Source organism: Crocodylus siamensis, chromosome 15, assembly GCF_052110815.1.
Source record: "Crocodylus siamensis isolate JL-2025a chromosome 15, ASM5211081v1, whole genome shotgun sequence".
Lineage (NCBI taxonomy): Eukaryota > Metazoa > Chordata > Crocodylia > Crocodylidae > Crocodylus > Crocodylus siamensis.
The window spans coordinates 24,369,070-24,395,593 of record NC_143409.1 but is presented as its reverse complement, the minus strand read 5'-3'; the positions used below and the strand labels follow the sequence as shown (position 1 = coordinate 24,395,593).

Genomic DNA, 26,524 nt, shown 5'->3' with positions numbered 1-26,524 from the left:
TGGAAAGGGAAAAACACTGATGAAGTTAGTAACTATTGACAAAGTCTGGACAATTACCATATTGAGGAGTAAAGTCTTTTCAATGTCATAAGGGAAATCTAAGACATTTTGGATACAGATACTGATTCATTTTTACCTATCTTTAGAAATACAGAACTTAAGAGCATTTAAAATGTTTAAATGTGCATTCTTACACTTTTGCTTTGACCCAGAATTCCAAACATACTGTGATTAATTGCTATTAAAATGGGAGAAAAGAATAATATATACTTTTATTCTGAGGTTTGGCAGGGGCAACTAAGTGAATACAGAATGGTTTATCTGATTGAAGAAAGTAGTAAAACTTAGATATTAGGCCTGTGCAAGTCGGCAGCAATCCGATCCGGCTTCGGATCCAGCTGCTTCGGACTTCATTGTTTCTTGTCTGATTTGGATGAAACTTGCAAGGATGGTAGCCTCTGATGAGAGCATAAACCTGCCAAGTTTCACAAATATCAGTATAGGTGTTTGGGGGAAACTGTACCCCAAATTCTTGAAAGCCAAACTCATCACGGTTGTGTCACACCACAGTGGGGTGAAACTGCAGGGCTGGTACCTCTCACTGAGGCCACAAAGCCTGCCAAGTTTCAAGGAGATAGGTGCAAGAGTTTGGGGGAACTGTACCCCAAATTCTTGAAAGCAAAACTCCTGTTACATCTATGTGTTACAACACAGGGGGGTCAAAACTGCAGGGGTGGCAGCTCTTACTGAGGCCACAAAGCCTGCCAAGTTTCAAGAAGATTGGTGCAGGGGTTTGCGGGAACTGCCACTCAAGCTGTGGACAAGCAAAACTTCGACCGGGATGTGCTACTTTGGACACCAAAGCACCAGAAGCTTCTCTGGATCCGAAGCTCTATCTGAAACCTCGTACAGCCCTGTTAGATATTATAGAGGAAAGGGATCTCTTGGAAACACAACATTTGGAAGGAAAGGAATAGATGTTAGCAGACTATTTGAATCAGTGCTGGAAAAATGGAGGAGGAAGCATTAAATGGTACTAAGTTAGGGATAAGCATTTTATGAGGTTAGAAATAGGAATACTTAGAAGCATTTGCACATGGAGTTAGATAAAACATGACGTTGTGAGGGACAACTGCTTATTAAACAGAGAGGACAGAAATGATAAATGTTGATAGTTTTAATTTAGTCTAAATCTTTCCTGTTATAAATGACAAAACAACTTGAGACCAGAAAGGCAAGATGTTATCAGCTGTTATCATCAAAGGGATACCTCACCTGGTAAGAATCTAGAGAAGCGACAATAATTTTCATCTTCCTTGATAGAAATTAATACATTCTTTATGGTAAGATTCAGCTATATACCACCGCATTATCTGAAGTGGTCTCTTGACCCCCATTATCCTACTAACTTATGCAGAGCTTCAAGCATTATTGATTGATTTTTGTCCTCAAAGTTCTTCCCTGCATTAAACCCAGGTATGGGCAGAACAGTTCCAAAGGAATATGATTGCATTGGAACCTTCTTCCATTCCTTGAACCAAACACCTTCATGTTCTTTTAGATAAAGGACTGCATCTCTTCTTAACTCCAATATCAATTAAGCGCTCTCATTCCCCACAATCCATGGATCCATGGATCTACTCATCAGTTTTCCAACAGATTCATTGTCTTCAGGAATGCTCCCACCCTGAGAGTCTTACACACCTCTGAACTTATTGGATTCAACTATTCAACAACCAGTTCAAAACTTGCATTCTTTCCCTTTCTCCATGATATTCATGATATTGAATCGCCAACATACTTTCTTCTTCTAAGGGAAAGAAGAGAGGACAAAAACCTGTTGAGATTGTGTGATGAGAGAAGAGAGAAAAGTTATCTGAGAGAGATTCCTGGGAGCAACATTCAAGTTCAAAGGGAACAGAAGGTCAGGACAGAGCTGCAGATGCATCCAGATTTCTTCATTCCTGTCCAAAACCTCAGAAACCTTAGAGGATCAGATATCATGGTCTAATTGATTTTTTATGACTTTGTTACTGTTTATTCATTTTCTTGTATAATATCAGCCTTAATTTTGCTATACTAATATAGACATTTCCAGCATTTTGTATTTGAATTGCAGTTTATATAATTACTTTTTAAATTATAAGATAGAAAAAGTTATCATTTACAAACATGCTTAATTGCAATTTAAGAATTCATATTTCTCTCCATAAATTGAGGAAGTACAATATCCAATTTTAATAGACAAGAATCAAAGAAACAGTATTTGTATTTAGCTCAGATTTAGGCTTAAGTACTATACTCCAGATTATGGATTAAGATACAATGACAATGAGCTGTTTCTTCCAGAAACATTTGCACCTGAAAATATGCCTCTTCAGGTTTTGCACTTGATCCACAATCAGGAACTATAAAGCTGAGTTTGTATCTGAGGACTGAAATCTAAGAACCCTGAAGCTGAAAATGACTGAAATCAGTTTTTTTGTTTTGTGTTTTTTTTATCTGTGGATAAAAATTTAATATAGAAAGTTGATTATCTAGATGAATGTCACACAGAGTATCACAGTACAGGCAAGAACCAGGAAAACTAGTCTTAAATCTTGAATGAGCAGAAGACTAAAAAACTTGAGCCAGAGTTGCAAGAGGACAATATTAATTGCTGAAAACATTTGCAATTTGACATATGATCTAGAGTTCATTAAGGACTTTTAGCCTCATATATTACATGTGTGCACATGTGTACGTGCCTTGAGAGAGAGAGAGTCAAAGTCAAAGATACAAACAGGCAGAACAGACAGAGTCAGCATGTGTGAAGCAGCTAGTATTCGCTTCAGATTCGACCAATTTGGGGGACAGTGATTTGATTCGGTGATTCGAATCACTGTTCTGAACCAATTTGGCTGAATCTGACTTGGAGATTCAGCAACGAACAAATCAGATGAATATCCAAATCAGCCCAATCCCCCGCCCACTCTCAATGGCTGCCCTGCCCACTCTCCCAGCTCCCAGCTTTTCAAAAAATAAGCCCCTGCTTACTGGCTGCTGCCAGGTTGGGGGGAGATCCCCACTGCCCCCTGTTTCCCCATGCTGCATGGGGGGCTCTGCCATGAGCCCCCTGACCCCCACCCAATCTCCAAGATCCCCCTCCTCCATGGCTGCCTCATCTGCCCCAGCTCCTGGCCCTTAAAAAAAAAAAAAAAAAGCCCCAACTCACCAGCTCCTGCCAGGCAGGGGGTGATCCCCGCTCCCTCCTCTGCATGGGGAGCTCTGTCACAAGCCCCAAAAGCCCTGAGGCTGCAGCAGCAGCTGGTCAGACTGCTGCCACTGATGCTGCCCTGTGCACTGCTGTCATCCAATGCCATTCAGTTATGCCTGTGTGTGTGTACAGACATGTGCTTGTGCACATACACAACATACACACACACTTGAGAACATTCTATAATTCTTATACGACTCTCTGGGCATGTCTCCATGTGATGCTACATTGCTGTAGCAATACGCTATGGTGACAGTGTCCACAAGTGTCTACACATGAGCAGCAGCTACTCTGCCATAGTAGCATGCGCCCCCATTATAGCATGCTGCTATAGTGAAGTAGTTGCTAAAAATAACTGTGCACTGCATATACAATGCAGTAGCTTTAGTACTTCCTTTTGGAAGTACTAAAGCACAGCACAGTAACAATGTTGCCACAGGACAATGTGTAGATGCACCCTCTATTAAGAACAAATAGTTCTACTATTTAGTATGACAACCACTGGCTATACATAGAATACAAAAACATTAAAATATATCTGCACGATCCTGTTGTGATTCAAGTGCAGCAAAAACAAACCATTGCATAACCTTTAGTTCAAGGTTAAAGTTATCAAGATTTAGCTAACTTTTATCATCATAGGAGCATGCAAACACAAGAGTTACATTGTAACAGCTTATTCTAACTTCCCTTTGGCAGCTCTGCCTCTCCTTTTAGAAGTGGTTACAAGTTATATTTGTCCACAGACATTGACTTTTATGCCTTTTTTACAAATACTGCATCCACACAAATATTTATATTGATGTTGTAAGAACTAGGAACAATTAGTATTAAATAAGTCCAAATTTACAATGTGTTGATGAAGAAAAGGAATAATGCATATAATCTGCACATAGCACCATCCGTTCACCCTTAGCACACTTCAAAAGGAATTAGGCCATACTGTAAAATGATCATAGTGTAACATTGCCACCAGGCATCTAGTAAAAACTAAACAGACTAATTTTCCAGAGAAACTACCATACATATACACATGAATAAAGAAAAACCCAGAATGTCCCAATGTAGTTTACAAGAGTATAAGGTTCAGGAAAGATATTTTGCATGAAATAGTATCTCAAGTTCAGCAAATCATAAAAAAAGTATTTGAACTAAAATTTAACAAGATATGCAGGTAACTCAAGAGAGATACAGAAATAAGTTTAAATGGCAGGACCTGACTTTATTATTGCAACAGGCATTATTAAGTGGGTCTACTTTAAAGTATTGGTTACTGGGCTCCCACCATATAATTCATAATTACAAGTAGACTTTTCTTATCCTACCCATTGGTTTCAGCTCAGTCTTTGAATTTTCCCAAAAGGGGACCTCAGTTTGCAGTTTACTATAGATCTCCCTTCTGCCAAAGGCAAAAACTCTCTTTTTCTTATGGGAATTGTCTGTTTGGTCTCTCTTTTGTGCTGGACATTAGCTGCAAGCTTCATCAGTCTAAACAGTTTTATAAACTACTAAATATAAAATTTTGAAGAAGTCTTACATCTATTAAATTAATAATGCCTACCCAAGGCTTTGAAGTAGGTTAAAAAACTCACAAAGATTCCAAGAAAAAAGTATTTTCCTCATTTCAAAGATCAGTCACATCCACACCACTAAAAGTGCTTGTTGTTATATAAGAACTAAAATTTAAAACTAAATTGGGCCTAAAAAGAAAAGTAGTTTCCTCACTTCAAAGATCGGTCAGATCCATAGCACTATAAGCACTGTCCCTGCATAATAACTACAAGGAGGCAGGGTTCCAGTAGAGAGCAAGAGGCTTAAAACAATTCCACAAGCATTTAAATTACTGAGCAGGGAGTGTGGAGGAGCCCACAGCCAATCATCCTCTCTGGCCAAGCAAGGGAAGGAGATCTCCTGCATAGGGAAGGAACCTCCATGTGTTTCCCAATATAGCCACCTTCTGCTCCTTTTCTGGGCTCTTCCTCTCTTCCAGTCTAACAAAGTGTTTCACGGGATGGGATGGATCAGAGGTACTCTTTATTGATCATAACTTCCAGACTTATCATTAGGGCCACCAGCAGGTAAAGGGACAGGTAGAAAATTCTCACCATCTCTACTTGAGATAACAATTATCTTTATGCTAAAGCAGTGATCCTCAAATCAGGGTACTGCCAAATCTTTTGAAGAATACTGTGAGTTGTGAGGAGATAAGCAAGGTGTGAGGAAAAAGAAGATAAGCACAGGTCCAGGCTTGTCCATGCCTGGCAAATCCCATACTCCCTCTGCAAGGAGGTCAACACTATAATATCTAGTATACATTCACAGAGGTTATGGAGGGGTGCCTTGGATCCAATGAGAGGTGCTTCAAGTCCAAAAATGTTATGAACCACTGAGCTAGAGGGCATGCACAGTTAGAGCACTTTACGAGTGCTCGTGGTGCTTGAGCAAGGTGCCAGATAATTGGAAGATAGCTAACGGGGTTCCCATCTTTAAAAAAGGAAAGAGAGAGGACCCGGGCAACTATAGGCCCGTCAGTCTTACCTGAATCCTAGGGAAACTCTTTGAGAAGATCCTCAAGGAGCACATCTGTGATGGACCAGCTTCAGAGATGATGCTCAAGGGCAACCAGCATGGTTTCATTAGGGGCGGGTCATATCAGACCAACCTGATTGCCTTTTATGATCAAGTCACAAAGGCAATGGATGCAGGTGTCGCCGTGGACGTAGTCTTTCTAGACTTCAGCAAGGCCTTTGACACTGTCTCCCACCCCATCCTCATTAAAAAACTAGGCGACTGTGGCATTAATGCCTATACAGTCAAATGGATTGCAGATTGGCTCAAGGGTCATACTCAGAGGGTGGTGGTGGACGGGTCATATGCAACCTGGGGGGAAGTGGGCAGTGGAGTCCCCCAGGGCTCAGTCCTGGGGCCTGCACTGTTCAATTTCTTCATCAGTGATTTGGACGACGGGGTGAAATGCAACCTGTTTAAATTCGCTGATGATACCAAAATTTGGGGTGAGGTGAGCACGCTAGTAGGGAGGGAAAGACTGCAACAAGACCTGGATAGGTTACAGGAGTGGGCTGAGATAAACAAGATGCGTTTCAATACTGGCAAGTGCAGGGTGCTGCACTTAGGCAGTAGAAACCAGCAGCACACTTATAGAATGGGAAACTCTCTTCTTGAGAGCACAGAGGCAGAAAGGGATCTTGGAGTCATTATTGACTCCAAGATGAACATGGGCCGACAATGCGAGGTCATGGTTGGCACCTCGTCGTGCATCCACAGGTGCATCTCAAGTAGAGCCAAGGAGGTGATCCTCCCCCTCATGCGACGCTGATCAGGTCACAGCTGGAGTACTGCGTCCAGTTCTGGGCGCCCCACTTCAGGAGAGATGTGGACAACTTTGAGAGGGTCCAGAGGAGGGCCACCCGCATGATCCGGGGACAACAGGGCATACCCTACAATGAAAGACTGAGGGACCTGAACCTGTTCAGCCTTCACAAGAGAAGGCTGAGGGGGGGACCTGGTGACTGTCTATAAACTCACTAGGGGGGGCCAAAAGGGTTTGGGGGAGACGCTGTTTCCCCTAGCGCCCCCTGGCATAACAAGGAATAATGGACACAAGTTATTGGAGAGTAGGTTTAGATTAGACATCCGCAAGAACTACTTCACAGTCAGGGCGGCTAGGAGCTGGAACCAACTTCCAAGGGAAGTGGTGCTGGCTCCTACCCTGGGGGTCTTTAAGAAGAGGCTTGAGGCCTACCTGGCTGGACTCATTTGAGTGCAGTTTTTCTCCTGCCCAGGTGGGGGTTCGGACTTGAAGATCTACAAGGTCCCTTCCAACCCTACTTCTATGATTCTATGATAAGAGAGCAGCTACAGCACTCCTAACATTAATCAATTTGCCTGGCCCATATACAGATTCATCTCCATATCAAAAGTAAACAGCAAGGGTAACATATGTTCAATTAAAATAATATTAAAATAAATATCAGCAGTGCAAAGAGCCAGCTGAATAAATATAGTAATAAAGTATTCAAGATCCAAATGAGAAATACAAACAAGAGGATTTAAGATTAATGGACATACCTTGTGTAAAAGGAATAAGTAAAAAAAAAAAAAATTAATGCTAGAGTCATGCCAAAAACCTTGAAGAAGCCAAATTCAAAGAAAGTTCAAAATATTTCCACATTGCAATGTAATTGAGATCTGGGGTAATACGTCAACAAAGGATTCATAACCACTTCATTTTTTTTCTGTGAACATTCGGTACAATTGCTTTGTTACTACAAGGGATAAGTCCCTGTCCCCAGCTTAATAGCCTGGGGGCATATCTGACGGTCCTTTTATTATGCTTTAGGGTGGTCTTGGATGCTCTGGACAGGCATCCCCAATGCAATTGCCCTTCTTTTCTGGTTGTGGGGAAGGCTTTTAGATTTTGGAGGGGTCTAAACCCCATGGTCCCCACATTTCTCACTATAGCGTTACAACTATTGTAGTTCTAGATTTGTGGCTCCCTCTAAGAACCTATGGCCATGTCCACACATGCGTGGATGTTTGGTTTCCCTGGGACAACTAGCAGTGGCACGCACCTTATGCTGCTGCTACTTGTCCCTGAAGAATGCTTGCGTCACACACCCTTTGGTGCATGGCAGGTTACCCCCAGGTGGGGTAGGGGAGGCTAGGGCCAGGACTAGGCTGGCTCTAGCAGCCTTACCTGGGGTCCTGGGGGCCACGTAGGGCTGCAGCAGTGGTGATCCTGCCACATGGAGCCTGGCTGGCAGTGGAATGTGGCTCCAGTTTTGAGCAGGACGTGCTGGCCCTGAGTGCACTACTCTGCCTTTCCCGCCCCCCCCATGTGTTTTTTTGACCCCTGGATATCTGGGGTCAACCCTTTCCCCCCCCCCCACGCTGTTTCAGCATGGAGCAAAACTGAACATATGGTATGTGGTACCACAAACATACCGCACGGCCACGTTTGGCTGGCCCCAGCAGTCTTACCTGGGGCCCTGGGGGCCTTCCGGGCCAGCAGCTGCAGTGATAATGTTATGCAGAGGCTGGCCAGCAGTGGAGTTCAGCTCCAGGCCGCCCAGCTCCACCTTTCAGCAGGGTATGCTGCACGAGCGTGTGTCACACCAGGTTTTTTCCACCCCAGTTTCCAGGGGTCAAAAAACCACGCAAAAACATGACCTTGCAGCATGAAGAACACTAGACTGTGCGTTATGTTTGCAGTGCCACATAGTGCATGACCACACTCATCTGGACATGCACTATATAGTCCATCCACTGGAACAGGTGTGTCAAACTGGTTTGAGTTTCCCAGGCTCAATCACGACCACAGGGCTCCTTGTGGGTAGGATTTAGAATTTTAGACCCATATTTTGCAGTGGGATGAGATGTGGTTGCAGAGTAAGCAGCACCAGGGAGCTGTGGCAACTAACTCAGCTGTCACTTGTTGGGACCCAGAGGCCTTCAGGCCTGGGTTTGACCTTTGTACTTAGCTCAAGCTGCAAGCTTATCTTGAATTGTGGTTGAGACATGTACCCAGTGAAAGGAGCAGTTGGAAAAATACTGTCCCTAACTTAAAACAAATCAGAAAGTTGGTTAACTAAATTGAATAAATATAACCCAAGCAAACAAGGAACAGTTGGAACAAAACTTACCCCCACCTAAGAATGAAAAGATTACCTCAAAATAGAAAAGTTCAGTTGAAGATAACCGTATTTGGCAAACAGAAGCAAGATTATTAATATGCATGAGGAGGAAGACTTAAATTAATCTTATGTATTAAGAAATGCCAGCTATATGGTATATAAAGAGAGGTGAGAGAGTATACCCTTCAGAGCACTCCTAAAAAAAGCCTGAAGAGATCCTGTCACTGATCCAAGATCCTGTCTTGACATCAGATGTGGGAACCAGGAGCCTTGGACAAGACTTCACAGCTTAATCAACCAGTGAGGTTGCATTCATAATATTATGGGGTGGTAAACTTCTGTTTTGACTAGCTACAAACCTCAAATTTTAACTGCTATTGCTGCTTCAGTTCCAATTAGAGTTGTATCTGTTAGGGTTCACTAAACTTATTTTTAGTTTAGGACAATCTTGTCTAAGTCGCCTTGCCTGGTTTAAGACCCATTATAGTGTCATGGGGATGCAACTATTCAACCACACACCTTGATAGAGTCCCATGCAGCAGATCCTATCCCTGCTTGCTCCACCCCTGAATTCCTAGTCAGTCTTGTCAACCTGCAGGCCAGATGACATGCCTCTGTGGGCCATATGTTTAACATCCCTGCAGCAGAGCTACAAGAACTGTCCTAGCTAGGTTCCAGACAACGTTTGCTCAGCTAGCTGATTGGCTCCAGCTTTTGATTTGCGGGCTTCCAGTCTGTAAGGAGATCCTGACCTGCTCATAATCACTTAGTCTTGCCTCCTGCTTCCTAGCTCTTGCTTTCAGGTCTCCTTATTCATGATTCTTAGTGAATCCCTGAACTTGGATTTTTTTTTTTGGCTTTTGGCCTCTGGCTTTTGACCCCTTGGGCCTTATGGTAAAATTTGGGTAACTGATCTTGACCCAGTATACAGGATCTTCATAAAGTCCTTGTGCATTTTTAAACTTTAATAACTTAGGTTGTGCACAAGGATTTTATGAAGACCCTGTATTAGATCTGCCTCTTGCTCATGCCCCTGGATTTACTTAACTACTGAACTCTGACTTGTAGAGTCTTTTCTTATCACCCACTGGAGTCTTGGCTCTAGCATGAAGCTGAACTATACAAGCCTTCTCTGACAGTTATTCTCTACGATGTTTTGGAAAGTATGTCTTGAATATTTGTGCAACTGATTCTACAGAAATATATTTTTCTTCAAATCTTCAAGTTCCCATCTTTGTTTATGAAGCTATCCAATCAGGCAACAGAAACCATACCATGTGAAATATATAACCACTCTGACATGACAAACAAAAATAGGACATTGTTAAAGGCTAAATAGTTCATAAGTAACCAACGGGCTGAATTACATTTATGTACAGTGTTTATCCAACAATTCTGAATAATGAACAAATTTGTTGAATCAAAGTCTCATAATAAATTCACAAACAGCAAAGAAGGGCTACATTCACTGAATAAATTATTTACTATAAATAGTTCACTCAGCTGCACTGATAAACATGCAGCATGAATCCAATTGATGAATGCGAAGATGAAGGGAAAAACAAGATTAAAAAAGGCAGGAATTTATCTGAAAATTAACATCTTAGGAATTGAGATTCTTCTAAAAATGCTAGGCACTGATGCCTACTGCTTTTAAATTAGCAGAAACATACAAATGGTTAAAAATGTCAGAGGTACAAAAACCACAGCAATCAGTAACACCCTATTTTCAAGGGAGATCAACCATGGAGAAAGATAATATATATTTTTAAGTTGATGAAAGAGCCAGTTAACAATATGAATCTTATGCCTGATAATTAAGTGGAACTTGAATGGTTCATGAAACTGTTCTAAAGATGAACAAATAGCTTGCATCATAAAGGAAGTCATACAGTATTAGCAAATAAGAAATATTCTTCTATTTGGCAATGCATAAGATAAAACCAGCCCATAGAAAAAAAAATATGAAAAATATTCAAATTTTACACTCAGCTCCTGCAAACACATGCATATAACAACTTTAATTTTGCACATGCAGAATTTCCCTTGACATTAATGAGACTTCTTATGTAAAAAGCTAAGTTTGCACAAAGATAAGCACTTGCAGCATCAGAGTCAAAGATAATATAACAAAAGTCACAATAACTAAATTCAGCTTTATTAAGATATACAGTATAACCTCACAAATCTGGATATAAAAAAAATCCAGAATTCTCAAAAATCCAGCACTTTTAAAAAATGCACTACATTGGGGAGTAGCAGCAGCCTGTCCCAGAGCAGTGGAAGGGGAAGCTTGTATGCGGTGGCGGCTGCCGCCACCATCCACCACCTCATGCTGCTGCTGCTCCAGGACTGGCCGCCGTTCCCCCCACCCCCTGCTCCACTACTCTGGTTTAAAAAATCCAGAATTTTCACATATCTGGCAGGTGCGCAGTCCCAAGGATGCTAGATTTATGAGGTTATACTGTATGCTAATTAGCAATAGACAAGCATTATATTATTAATATGTCTAAGTCTAAGAAAGGAGTAATTACAAACACAGGAATGTCTGAACTAAAATTCTACTTATATATTGATTAAAATGACATATTTTACAATATCAGTTACACCAAAAGTATGTGTGTTACATTTAGATATACCTAAACAAGGTTAGATCTATGTAAATGCCAGGGGGGTGTTCACTCAAAAAATGGTGTGCCTAATATAAGTTAGTTCCCTTAGTAGGTGAACTAATTTTAGACCAGCCTGGGTTAACCCAATCTAAAATGGGGTAACCCAGTCTAGTGAAGGCCTGCATGTGTTTACAGCACAGCCCTGAAGCTAGGAAAACCTAGCTATTTGCCCCAGACCTGGGGCTGTGCTGTTCCCCGCCCCCCCAAACCTTTACTGGGGCCCCTGATTACTCTGCTTCCAGACCAAGGAACTTCCCTTGAAGACCCACCACCCTCTGTGCCCCACCCCCCATTTGCAGACCTACTAGCCCCCTGGATTGACCTTTCCCTTCCCTCGTTTCCACGCCCCTCCCCACAAAGTTACTTACCTCTGATTGCCTGTGCTGCTCCTGGCAGCAGCAAAAACTGCATGTGCTGCTCCCAGTTTAGGTTTAGGCAGCTTGCTTACATTAAAGTAAGCTGCCTAAACCTAAACTGGCTCCTGTGAATGTATGTACACACCCCAAATCAACATTACCTGTTCTATTTGGCATTGATGATGTTAACAATGACCAAGGATATTTTGAGGGAAATTCAGTAACAATCTTATTGCTCAGCTATTAATCATGATTATCTGTGTCACATTTCAGGAATACAAAAAAACAACAGTGATGTTAAGCAATGCTGAATTCTTTGCGACTGTTATATACCTGCTCTAACTACAATGAACAATCATGTCTTAAAGATACACCTACAAAAATCTCTATCTACTACTGCTCAGTTAATTGCAACCTTAGAAAACAAAGAAATCTCAAACCTCAGTGCCACCAGTGGTCTTGTGGTGGCACTAGGATCTGACAAGAGCTTTATTAATTAAACCATCCTCCATCAATGTGGGCTTTCAACACTAGAATTCAAATATTGAATAGCACTGACACTATTCTAATCAATAGTGAGGGCTCACCTCTAGAGATTTCACAGTTCTGGGAAAAATAAAAACCAATAGGTTTCTGACTTTCATAAAACAAATTGGAACATTTTCATTTTAAAGATTTGAACTCTAACCTTTTATAATTCCTTTTTTAAAGTGGAAGGCCTTCTCTGACTTAATATCTCCCTAGCTATTTCACTAGGCTCTTGCTGAATAAATCAACTCTTCTAAAAGCAGAAATATTTGTCACTGATTAACAGGAAGACTTTGGACAATATTACCGTATTTACTCAAATATAAGATGATTTCTTCCCCCTAAAATCAGCAAGGGGAAAAGAACTCCTCATCTTATATTTGTATTAAAGAAAACCTCATTAAATATGCTGTCTATCATTAAGCTGCTGCCAAAAGCAGCATGTGCTCAGTAATGGATTGGAAACCATCTATGAAGTTGATTAAATACATCCAACACTGAGCACAATTATGAAGAACGTGGCCCATATTGGGCAAACACACTGCTGGAAGCCGTGCGTGTTCAGACACAGGTTTTTTAAAAATTGGGCAGTTGCTTCCCTAGGAGGGAAGTGGCACTAGGCCTGCAGGTACTACAACAGCAGACTGGCACTGGAAAAGCCAGAGTCAACCCTGATACCTTCCCTTTGGTGCCAAAAATGTTACAGTTTAGGTGACAAGACTCAAGGCAGAAGGAAATATACAGAAGACCCAAGTAAGGGGCTACATAATAGAAGGAAGGGGTAGGGGTGGGAATGTAACTAAGTTACATATAAAGCATGCAGCCAACTAAGCTTGTGGGAAGGCTGAGATCTTATCTTATTCTATGTTTAAGGAACATTTTTCATGTCCCAAATCAAGTCAGCCAAATCAATTCCAAATCAATGAGTTATTCAAGAACCATATGTGGCCCTTCTACCAGCGAGCATCCTCCACCCCCACCTGGGGCTTCAGATGCTTCCAAATCCTTTGGCAGCCATCCTACATGCAGGCCCAAGCCTGGAGGCTTGGGGTTCGGATGCCCCTGAGTTTTGCTTGTCCTCAGCCATATGGCCGCAGGAGCAAGCTAGGGAGGAGTCCCCTATTTCCATAAAGTCAGCACATAGCCAAGATCTTCCCACTGGAAGTGAAATTAGGAGACTAACGATGCATTACCTCAGCCAGGGTACAACCCTCTGCCATGTTCATGATTTTCCCCAGCCAGTAGGAAAACCACCTTGGTGGTTATGGTATTGCCCGTGCCCCCACCACATTATCTTAGCACACAAGAGAACAAGAAGCTGTCGGAACCCACCACAGGGACAGACCAGTGCACCCTATCTGAGTATGATATATGGTAGTGCTCAGTCCCCCTCAACACTGACTCTTTTGCCGGTATGGTGAGCCACTATATTACATGCATTTTGACTTCCTTTTCATTACCATAGCTGAACTATGCCTTTCTTTCCCATTTCCAGCAATTCCTGTTTCTTTGTCAGCCTTAAAGGTCTGGAAAACCTCTCAGCCTATTGCATATGATTAGTGTGGCCCTGCTCTCCATGACATGGAGCTGTTGTGCCTCATCTGCATATAAAATTTGGAGCATCCCAGAACTTGTGACAAGAACACCCAGTTCCAGTTATGAGCAGGGCAGTAATTAGTATATGGATCCTTTTTTGGGGGGAAGTGTATCTGGAACATACACACATAGTGAGCAGTGCTGAGCTGTGGGGTCATTGTGGCTTGAAATGCTGCTGACTCTGCTGGGCCCAGCCCAGTGAACTATATAGTAAGTGATGAGCCTTTTGGCTTTGGTCTAATATCGTGCATAGTTTGTACTATATAGAAGTAGGTATAAAAAAGTGCTGCTTAAAAGTGGGTTTATGGAGTACCTATGCTAAAATATGCAGCAGTTTCAAAAAAGGCAAAATGTATCAATTCTGAATGTACAAAGTCTATGGGTACACATAGTACAGTCAGCATTTTTCAAATTTGCCACGCACTTCGATGTGCTCAGGGAGAGCAGGTTCTGTCAGTAAGGGTGGGGGGTCTTCAGGGGAAAGAAGTTGTGGGGGAAGAGGGCAAGAGGTTCTACTTGATCCCCCCAGATTTATTTTCCTTGCTGGGGCAGTGGGAGGGAGACAAATTCAAGGCAGACCTCCAAATATAAGATTCTATACCTGGAAATTATAACAAATGTATAAATTGTGTATATATAGAATGAGAGGACAGAAAGTCCCAGGCATTTTTTCAATAACTTGGACATTTTGAAATGGACAGTTCAGAATAGAAGGTTTGCAAGGCAGTACTGGACAGATCCACAGTTGACATAATTTCAACATAATCTCTGTATCTAACTTCAGTGAAACTATAGTGATTTATGCTATTTGAGGATCTGCACAATTTACATTTCTTCAGAGTAGAAATAGGAAGGAAGGAAGAAACCAAAGAAGGCAGGAAGGAAAATAGAGCAACAAAGTTGATGGCACTAGCACACCTATCTTTTAGACATTCTCATTGCGAGTAGCAAAGGCCTGGCAAGACCTAACACAGAATTCAAAGTCTGCTGTGGCCATGGAGCTTTCTGAAGCCATATGAATCAATATTTAGTCTGCAGTCCTAATCACACTCTATGTTTCAAAGTGCTAACTATCCAGCATATAGTTTTAAATGTTTCTTATTTGTATGAACCAATAATATAAATTAAAAATAATCAGGCTTACTTTTTTCTGTGGACTATAGACAATATAATTGAGCAATATGATTAAATAGAAGTATTCTACTAAGTACCAAAAGGCTGAAGTTGCATTTCTCTCGCTCTCATTATTTTTTATTTTTTAAAAGAAAGGAAAACCTAGCTTTTAATGAAGGAAACCTTCTCTAAGTGGATGGGAGTTAGATTGTTGAATAGTCTCTCAATGTAAATGGGAAAAGTGCAATAATTAAAGTTAGGCTAGGAATAAAAGATAGAAAATGCATTTCCAGAGCAATTCTGTGCTAGTGGAAGAATGGGCTTAAGAGATTTATTTCCATCTCGAATTTTTAGTAGTTGTGATGTTGCAGGTAGGTCACACACCTATGATAACCGAATCCAAAAGGTAGGTGCAGGATGGTGTCCAGTACTGGCTATGTAAAGTAATAAGGAGTAAAGACCTGAGGAAACTAAGTATCTCTGATCATCTAGCATAGCAGAAGTTTATGAGGCTTATACTTATCATAAAAATATTCTTAGGTTATGATTTATTTGGGCAATTTTTTGAGGCTTGTGAATGGAGTTCCTTCCCCTGCAGCAATTCATTTTTATCAGGTTTAAATATGTTGCTGTTTTTGTGACTCACTTTAAATATATCAATCATCCTCCATTAAATAATGACACTGAAAAAATTGCCAGAAGATCAGAGATTAGATGACAGTTTATGCTGTCTTGGAGCAGAGGGTTGGAATAGATGATCTATTTGCTGACATTCATTTTTGCCTTGTTCACACAAAACCCATTTTCCATTTACCCCTCTAAACTTACATATCAAAAAGTTATAAGATATTTCAACCTTCCCTTGTCCACTTTTCTATTCCTCCTCCAACAAGCCTTTTGGACATGGACAACAAATAGGCTACCTCCTCTGGATCAGTAAGATCTGTTACTTGCACAATGGCACCTCAGAGCAGTGGTGTTATCAGAAAAGAAATCTGTGCTTCCCCAAATCAGTTAACCACAAATAATATCTTTCCCACTGATCTTTTCTTTCAGTAAGGGAATTCCAGCTAACTATTTTATGCTGGAGTTCTAAACAATAGAGCATTTGCTGAATGATTTCCATTTTCCAATGGATTCAGTAGATTCAGTGAAATGAGTGGCTGGATCCCCAACTGGCATAAATCAAAGAAGTGCTCCATTGATTTCATTTGAGCTACCTCATTTTTATTGCAGCTGAGTTTCTAGGGGGTTTTTTTTCTTTTCTGTTATTTATAGTCATAAGAGACATTAGAGACTGCACAAAGGCCTCCAAAATCCAGGATTTGGCTCTGCCTCATATATGTTCACCAATTTAGTTTGCTAAGGATCAAATATGGAGTGGAAAAGTGATGGGGCCAAGGCTAAAAGACCTCACTTCCTGGCTAAAAGACCTCACTTGCTGGCTTCCCATCATCTTGGATAGGTACAGAACCACTTGGGTTGAAAAGAGAGGTTTTACTCAAGAGGACGTACAAATCAGGCAAAGCATTCCACAAAGGATTGTTGTTGTCTTGGTGAATTTGGGAGTATCTGAACAGGGGCCCAGTCTTTGGCCAGTTACGTATTGGAGAGGATATTAGTAGTCTGAGGTGTACAAGAAATATCTTGGGTTTTATGGGGGAAAAAACCTCAAAGAAATATACTGGACTCTTGGGGGTGGTTTGCTAAGCATTTTGGTTTGGGAAAAATAAATGTATTCATGGTAAGGAATGAGTCAGTAATACTAGCTGTTGGGTTTTCATGCCATGTAAGAAAAGAGGAAGTTCAGAAACCTCAGGGGGATGTAGTAATTGGATTTCATGTCTGTAATTGACTGGCTTGAGCTCTAGGACTGGAGGTTGGTCTGGAAACAGGGTCATATGGGTGAGGTCTAGAGAGTGCTAAACCATTTACAAGCTTAGAGATATCATTTGGGTCCCTCCATAGCCAACATGCTGTTAGGTCACTGGACTGAAGCAGACTTTGGGTCAAAAGAAAAAAGTCTGAGCAGTTATAATCTTCTTTTATCTCTTGAACGTTTTTAAAGAGATGGGAAGAGCCAGTGCAGAGTAGAATTTGTAAAAATCTTATCTGAACAAGAAATAAGAGGAAAGGGATTCAAAATTTTAGCATAGAGGACTTTTAGCTCTTACCTGACTCTATCTTCAGTGTGTCTTAATTTCGCTTAATTAAAAAGAATTGCTTGTCCTCGGAAGAAAAGATCCTCCCAATTATGATAATGTAACACTACTTTATACATTTGAGAGAGTCTGAGGGCCTTGTTAGACAGTAATTCTGGGCATTTCCTGGAGCTCTTAAACCCTGGACTGTTTGCACATTAGCACTTTAAAGTAGTTTTAGGCATTTGTTATGCGGCTTAAAATTATGCCAGTCTAAGGCAGGATTATTTCTGATCCCCACTACCTAGGTCTCCACAGGTGTACTGCCCTGATTGAAGTCCTCCAGTATCCCAGGATCTCTTACATCCTGGCCTGTAGAGCAGAGACAGAAGCCTGTCCTGGCTGACCAACCCTCTAGCAGTAAGTTACAGTTACAGCTCACAATCCTCAAAGCTACAGCTCCTAGCTCCTAGTCCTGTCCCTGTTCACCAGGCCTCTAGTGGCAAGTCACAGCTCTGCAGGTGGGTCAGAGAAGGTTTACAGACTAAGGGTGCGACTGGTCCAAACTCCAAGCTAGCACTAACACCAATCAATATTTGTGCAGCTCACAGAGTAAGGTATAACAAGGCCCTAAGGAATTGGCCCAAATTCTAAAGTAGGGTCTTAGTATTCAGCAGTTCTTAGCTGGAACAATTCTATAGTTAACTCTGTTCAGTAATCCCCAAATGTGCTTTTAGGAATACAGGTATTTATTTCCTGTCTTTTACTACAGCACACATAAAAGAGATTTTAGATGCTACAGAATGGCATTTTCTGAAAGTCTGCAATTTCTAATGATTGGAAAACAGGGCTGATATACTGTTTTGGTACAAATTTCATCTTTCTTGTCTTATAAGGAAACTTCCATAGAATTATGTACTTTATATCATAATACACTTAAACTATTAAAAGGATCTGACCGTCTGAATCAGGAACCAAGAGGAATATATAGTTATTTTATTGCAAAGTTAAAAGCCAAGATAACAATGATGTTCAATATTTCTTTTTAAAAAATGATTTGCATTTCTAAAAATACGCTCAAAAAGAAAAAGCTTTCAAAACCTTCTATGATCCTCTTTTTTTGTTTTGTTTTCTTAATGGACATTACTACCTGCCAAAGAAGGAAACTTCTATGTATGACAAACAATACAGGAGTCATTTAACTAATTAAAAACTGGGCAGTCTCCTTATAGTGTAGAGTTATCTAACAGGAAGTATTATCTCTACTATACCTCTTACTGTTATCCTCCTTCAGAAGTCAACCTTGTGACAGAGGATGGAGAAAAGCCTGAAGTGCTCAATTTATTTTTTTTACCTTAGTCTTCACAGGCATGGTCAGCTCCCAGACTACTGCCTGAGAGGTATGGAAGGGCCCATTTGTCGCCAGGACCCTTCAGCACGAGAGGTCTACTGCCTGCCTGGAGCTAAGATTCAGGATGTGACGGAGGTAATCCAGGCCAGGATCAAGCCCACCGATTACTACCCCATGGTCCTTGTCCATGTGGGTACTAATGATGCGGCCAGGAGAACCCCCGATCACCTGATGGCGGACTACCAGGCTCTCGGCAGCATGCTGAGGGAATTTGGTGCACAGGTGGTATTCTCTTCCATCCTACCAGTGAACGGACGTGGAAGACGGCATGAGAACTGCATCCGAGAGACCAACTGGCGGCTTCGGAAGTGGTGTCTCGAGGCAGGCTTCGGCTTCCTGGACAATGACCCACACATTACAACGAGGGACATGCTCAGCTGGGATGGGCTTCACCTGTCCCCCAAAGGTAAGCGTGTGTTTTCTTCCAGGTTGGCGGATCTCCTCCGGCGGGCTTTAAACTAGGCTCGTCGGGGGGAGGGGAAGATGAGGGTGGGGGAGGCTGTGGACCACCAAACCAGGTGGCACCCACAAGGACAGCCCAGCCTGAAGAAAGAGAGCTTTGGGAACGTGAAAGGCAGGGGGTGGACAGCAATACGGCACAGGTAAGGAACGGGAAGGTTAGGGACAAAAAGCCCTTTAGGACTTGGAGCGAGGGGGTAGCAAAAGCACCAGTCACAGGGCTCAAGTGCCTATATACTAATGCTAGGAGCATGGGGAACAAGCAGGATGAACTAGCGCTCCTGGTTGCACTAAATGACTACGACTTAGTGGGGCTGACGGAAACCTGGTGGGATCCATCCCACGACTGGGCGGTACATATTGAGGGCTATAGATTGTACAGAAAGGACAGAGTGGGGAAAAGGGGGGGAGGGGTTGCGCTCTATGTTAAGGAGCAATATACATCAACCCTCATCAAGACAGAATCAAAGGATGAGGAAGTAGAAGGACTGTGGGTTAGGCTACATGGGGGGCAAGGAGAAAAGGATTTGGTGGTAGGGGTCTGCTACAGACCCCCACATCAAGGGGAAGAAATAGATTTGGGGCTCCTGAGGCAACTCTCAGAGACCATAAAAGCTAAAGAGGCGGTGGTCATGGGGGACCTAAACTACCCGGACATCTGCTGGGAGACACAGACAGCAAAGTCCCACCGCTCACGCAGGTTTCTAACCTGTGTACAGGACCTCCACCTGACGCAGGAGGTACATGGTCCCACTAGGGGGAATGCCTTACTGGATCTGGTATTGGCAACGGGGGATGACATAGTAGGGGACCTAAAGATCGGTAGCCATCTGGGGGACAGTGATCACCTAAAAGTACAATTCAACATAAGGCGTCGAGTGGGTAAGGTAACCAGTAGGGTGAACGTGCTGGACTTTAGGAAAGCTGATTTCAGCAAACTCAGGCGATTAGTGAAGGATGCACTGCAGAGTAGTAGTTTTGAAACGATGGGAGCCCAAGAAGGGTGGCTGTGCCTTAAGGAAGCTATCCTTCGAGCACAAAGCGAGACGATCCCCGTGCGAGGTAAAAGAGGGAAAGGGGCCAGGAGGCTTCCCTGGCTGACCAGAGAAATCCTGGGCAGACTAAGGGCCAAAAGGGGAGCACATAAAAAGTGGAAACAGGGAGAGATCACCAAAGAGGAATATACCTCTTCTGCTCGTGCTTGTAGGGAGGCAGTTAGACAGGCCAAAGCTACCATGGAGCTGAGGATGGCAACCCAAGTAAAAGACAATAAGAAATTGTTTTTTAGATATATAGGGAGTAAAAGGAAGGCCCAGGGAGGAATAGGACCCCTGCTAAATGGGCAGAAACAATTGGTGACGGACAGAGGGGACAAGGCTGAACTCCTCAACGAGTTCTTCGCCTCAGTGTTCCTAAGCGAGAGGCATGACAAGTCTCTCACTGGGAGTGTAGGGAGGCAGCAGCAAGGCACCAGACTTCCATGCGTGGACCCTGAGGTGGTGCAGGGTCACTTGGAGGAACTGGATGCCTTTAAGTCGGCAGGCCCGGATGAGCTCCATCCGAGGGTACTGAAGGCACTGGCCGACATCATTGCAGAGCCACTGGCGGGAATATTTGAATGCTTGTGGCGCACGGGTCAAGTCCCGGAGGACTGGAAAAGGGCCAGTGTGGTTCCCATTTTCAAGAAGGGGAGGAAGGAGGACCCGGGTAACTATAGGCCAGTCAGTCTCACCTCCATCCTTGGCAAAATCTTTGAGAAAATCATCAAGGCTCACATTTGTGAGAGCCCGGCAGGACAAATTATGCTGACAGGAAACCAGCACGGGTTCGTGGCAGGTAGATCGTGCCTGACCAATCTAGTCTCTTTTTATGACCAGGTCACAAAACGCCTCGACGCAGGAGGAGGGGTGGATGTCGTATACTTGGACTTCAGGAAGGCCTTTGACACGGTATCCCACCCCATACTGATGAACAAGTTAAGGGGCTGTGACTTGGATGACTGCACAGTCCGGTGGGTGGAGAATTGGCTGGAGGGTCGCACCCAGAGAGTTGTGGTGGATGGGTCGGTTTCGACCTGGAAGAGTGTGGGCAGTGGGGTCCCGCAGGGCTCGGTGCTTGGACCGATACTCTTTAATGTCTTCATCAGCGACTTGGACAAGGGGGTGAAATGTACTCTGTCCAAGTTTGCAGATGACACTAAGCTATGGGGCGAAGTGGACACGCCAGAGGGCAGGGAACAACTGCAAGCAGACCTGGACAGGTTAGACAAGTGGGCAGAAAACAACAGAATGCAGTTCAACAAGGAGAAATGCAAAGTGCTGCATCTAGGGAGGAAAAATGTCCAGCACACCTACAGCCTAGGAAATGACCTGCTGGGTGGCACGGAAGTGGAAAGGGATCTTGGAGTCCTAGTAGACTCCAAGATGAACATGAGTCGGCAGTGTGATGAAACCATCAGAAAAGCCAATGGCACTTTATCGTGCATCAGCAGATGCATGACAAATAGGTCCAAGGAGGTGATACTTCCCCTCTATCGGGCGCTGGTCAGACCGCAGCTGGAGTACTGCGTGCAATTCTGGGCACCGCACTTCAAGAAAGATGCGGATAACCTGGAGAGGGTCCAGAGAAGGGCCACTCGTATGGTTAAGGGCCTGCAGGCCAAGCCCTATGAGGAGAGACTAGAGAAACTGGACCTTTTCAGCCTCCGCAAGAGAAGGTTGAGAGGCGACCTGGTGGCTGCCTATAAGTTCGTCAGGGGGGCACAGAAGGGAATTGGTGAGTATTTATTCACCAAGGCGCCCCCGGGGGTTACAAAAAATAATGGCCACAAGCTGGAGGAGAGCAGATTTAGATTAGATATTAGGAGGAACTTCTTCACAGTTCGAGTGGCCAAGCTCTGGAACGGGCTCCCAAGGGAGGTGGTGCTCTCCCCTACCCTGGGGGTATTCAAGAGAAGGTTGGATGTGTATCTAGCTGGGGTAATGTAGGCCCAGCACTCTTTCCTGCTTATGCAGGGGGTCGGACTCGATGATCTATTGAGGTCCCTTCCGACCCTAGCATCTATGAATCTATGAATCTATGCAAGGGGAAGCACAGTTTGGGGAGGAAGTGAGCTCAGTGCTGAAAAAACAGGTGAGGGACTAATAGAAAAGCTGAACATGTACAAGTCTATGAAGCCAGATGGGATGCACCCAAGGGTGTTAAGAGAGTTGGCTGATGCGATTGCTGAGCCATTGGCCATCATCTATGAAAATTCATACTGATCAGGAGTGGTCCCAGATGATTGGAAAAAGGCAAACAGTGCCCATATTTAAGAAAAGGAAAAAGGAGGATCTAGGAAACTACAGACCAGTCAGCCTCACCTCAGTCCTTGAAAAAGTCATGGAGCAGTTCCTCAAGGAATCTGTTTCTAAGCACTTGGAGGAGAAGGTGATCAGGAACAGTCATCATGGATTCACTAGGGGCAAATCGTGCCTAACCAACGTGATTGCCTTCTATGACATGGTGACTGGCTCTGTGGATCTGGGGACACCAGTGGATGTGTTATACCTTGATTTTAGCAAGGCTTTTGATATGGTCTCCCACAACATTCTTGCAGGCAAGCTAAGGACGTATGGACTGGATGAATGGACTGTAAGGTAGATAGAAAACTGGCTGGTGCATCTGGCTCAGAGTAGTAATCAATTACTCGATGTCTAGTTGGCAGCCAGAGGTCGGTCCTGCAGCTGGTTTTGTTCACTGTCTTCATTAACGACCTGGAAGATGGCACAGTGTGTTCCGTCAGCAAGTTTGCAAGTTTGACACCAAGCTCAGGGGAGTAGTAGATAGGCTGTAGAGTAGGGTTAGGATTCAGAGTGACCTAGCCAAATTGGCAGATTGGACCAAAAGAAATCTCAGGAGGTTCAGCAAGGCCAAGTGCAAGTCCTGCACTTAGGACGGAACAATTCCATGGACCAATACAGACTGGGTAGGCAGCAGCTCCGAAGAAAGGAACCTGGGAGTTACAGAGCAGAATAAGCTGAATATGGGCAAACAGTGTGCCCTTATTGCCAAGAAGGCTAATGGCATACTGGGCTGCATTGGTAGGTGTGTTGCCAGTGGGTCAAGGGAAGTGATTATTCCTTTATATTCAGCACTGGTGAGGCTACATCTGGAGTACTGTATTCAGTTTTGGACCCCCCACTACAGAAAGGATGTGGACAAATTGGAGTCCAGTGGAGAGTGACAAAAATGATGAAGGGGCCTGTTGACATGACTGAAGAGGAAAGACTGAGGGAACTGGGCTTATTTAGTCTAGAAAAGGGGAGACTGAGAGGGTACTTAATAACAGTGTGTCAACAAGGACTGGGCATGATCACCCAGCCCTCTGAAGGACCTGCTGGGAGTGGAGGAGGATGGACAGGAATCAGCGAGGGACCCAAGAAACTTACTTGATGCATGGCACAGCTCTGCCACTTTATAAGCACACTGGCCATTTGGCTGGGCAACACACAGGTGATGACGTCAACCCTGCATACCACCACACAGGGTTGAAAAAGGCACTGGGTGGAAGCTGGGAAGCTGGCACAAGGCAGGTGGAGCCTGGCAGCAGAGTGGACTGAAGAGTGCCAGAGCAGCGTGGCACCCGCAGAGCAGGGTTCCTGCTGAGGCAGAGCTGGGGGACCAGGTCCCCTCCCCGTAATTTCTTCCTTTGTAGCCCTTAGGGGAGAGCAGGGAGGAGAGATATCTTACTTCTTTTCTTTTTGTATTCTTTGTTCCTATTCCTGTTTTTTTATTATTATTATTATTGATTCTGGGTCCTGGAGGGGAAGGCAGCAGGGGAAGGCTCGAAGAAGCAGGCCTGGAGAAAGGGCCTGCAGACTGGTAGCAGAGAATGCCCTTGGACCTACCAGCACTGTGACATTATGCAGCTGAGTCAGACTGCATGCCTTCATCCATTTCTGAGCAAGCCTGGTTGGGGACCTGGAGCAGTGAAGAAGGGCAGAGAACATTTGACACCTATGATTGGTGAGTGGAAGGAATGTAGGGGAGGCAGAGCCCCAAGTCAGCTGCTCTCAAGTTTCAGCAAGGGAAGTTTAGGTTAGATATAGGGAAGAATTTTCTCACTAGGAGGGTAGTAAAACACTGGAACAGGTTACCCAGACAGGTGGTGAAGGCTTCATCCTTGGAGGTTTCCTTAACCCGGCTAGACAAAGCTTTGGCTGGGATGATCTAGTTGGGGATGGTCCTGCTTTGAACAAGGGGTTGGACCAGATGACCTCCTGAGGTCCCTTTAAACCCTAATTTTCTATGATTCTAAGCCTGGGAAACATGTTAAAGAAATATACTGAAATTGAATTAACACTGTGTTTTTAGAAAAAGAGAGCAAGGGAAATCAGAATGGAAAAATGGTATCAAAGACATGCAAAGTAGAATATTTTGGATACTTTCAGCCTGAAGCACAACATAATCATGGAAAACTCTGACCACCTAAACCATCAGTTATACTGCATGCATATTAACTTACAATGAAATTGTTTTTTTGACGAAAGAGTATTGACTTGAAAATGGATAGTGGGATTCAAAATAGAAGTTGATCGTTAGATTGGAATTCAAGATGATTAATCAAGAAGGCTTTTGTCATGTTAATTTCTTCATCAACAAGGTGACAAACATTTTTCATTATCTAGAACTCAAATATTGTAATGTCACTGCATTTCAGTAAACTTTCAGACTCATGACTGAAATATAGCATATGGCTTCAAAAACTGCAGGCCATTTATTTGGTATGCAAAGATTTGAAATAATAGTTTTTATTTTTTTTATGAACTTATTCAGGCAATTATTTAATCAATTTATTTTGCTTTGGGAGGACTTGTGAAACATATTATTTCATGTTCCTGTTATAGCAATTATATTTTCTCACAATATTTGATCACAAGAGCAAGATTCAAAGAGTAAAACGAAGAATAATATTATGAAACCAAATTGTATATATAACAAAATTTATGGTTACAAAAGTACTTACCCACCAAATGCCTGGATTGCATAAAGTTTGGAAGCATCCAAAGAACTTCCACTTACTATTCGAGCCTTTAATGAAGAATGAAAAGCATAGTTACTTGGTTGGTCAATGCATCCTGGATTCAACTGCATCATACATAACACCTATTATGAAAAATGTTAAGCAGGGTCAGCTCCAGGCCAAAGCTACAGTGATTTTTGATTTTATTAGCATTCAGCATTTAGTAAAAAAAAAAAAAAACTGGTAAAACCCAGGAAAAGATACCAGATGTTGCTTCTCAAATATTGCTGCCCTTTAAATCCTAGAGTGTATGCAGTGTAGATGATAATTAGTCAGAGGCAAAAATCCAGATATCATGTTTGACAGTAGCAGACCCCTGTGTTGGCAATTATGATAAGCACAACAGTGAGGGTTATCCTGTTTATAAATGCAACACATTTGGAATACACTCAAAGGAGAACAAAAGAATGGAAAGCCAGGAAACATGCACATTTCACAACTAAAATGAAGGAACCAAACATCAAATAAGTCACAAACAAACATCAACAAAATACATGACCCCTTATGGAAATATGTGATCTTAAACCTTTTCATCCACAGAACTGCTATCTGAAAGAGAACCAGGAAGAGGGGGAATATAGGTTAGACAAATTAATATCTAAAAGATCTATTAATGTTATGAATAAAATGTTACAATTCTAGCTTGCTAACAGAGAACAAAAGGAACAGCAGAAGCTGAGTAATATGTAAACTTAGTTTTCTTGTAATATTATCATCAAAATATACTTTGACAAGTACAAAGATGTTTTGCTATATAGTGATTCACATCTACTAATAAAAGCCTTTTTAGACATTTGAGATGTTTATGGTTATTTTACACTAATGCTGTTCCAGTCTAATTTTTAGTTTGGATACACCTGTATCCATTAGCATAATAAATATGCTTTTTAAGGTAGAAAATGCTCATAAAAGTCATCATGGAGTACAATTATTACTTTATTTACAAAGAAAAGTAAAACCATGTTTAATACCTTTCAGGGGCATATAAAAATAATTATATTCTAACTAATCTCTTCTACTAGAAGGAAACCAAAAAACATTAAGGCCAATAATCATTGTATTAGTATCTCAACTGTATGGACTTCAAATGTAGTAGATAATATAAAATTTGTTTACTGGTAATAAAGTATGTATTAAAGTAAAGCATCACATAAAATACTTACATATAGTCTATATCACAATTTTAACATTTTAAATTGTTTATAGTTTTTTACTTAAATATTATATATAGCATATCTCTTTTCATCGCTATGATGCTCTTTACATATACATTT

The 26,524-nt window shown here is 42.5% G+C and overlaps 1 protein-coding gene across 1 annotated transcript in view; it reads right to left on the bottom strand.

The window, feature by feature from the left end:
• The window catches only part of UNC13C (unc-13 homolog C), a 524,308-nt gene that overhangs the window by 430,247 nt on the left and 67,537 nt on the right, over window positions 1–26,524 (bottom strand). Inside the window, exons 2-3 of the mRNA XM_090029216.1 lie at window positions 25,777–25,799; window positions 25,194–25,258 (exon numbers count right to left, since the gene is read on the bottom strand). Of these exons, the coding sequence (XP_089885342.1) occupies window positions 25,194–25,258; window positions 25,777–25,799 (88 nt within the window). The remainder of the gene's footprint in view (window positions 1–25,193; window positions 25,259–25,776; window positions 25,800–26,524) is intronic.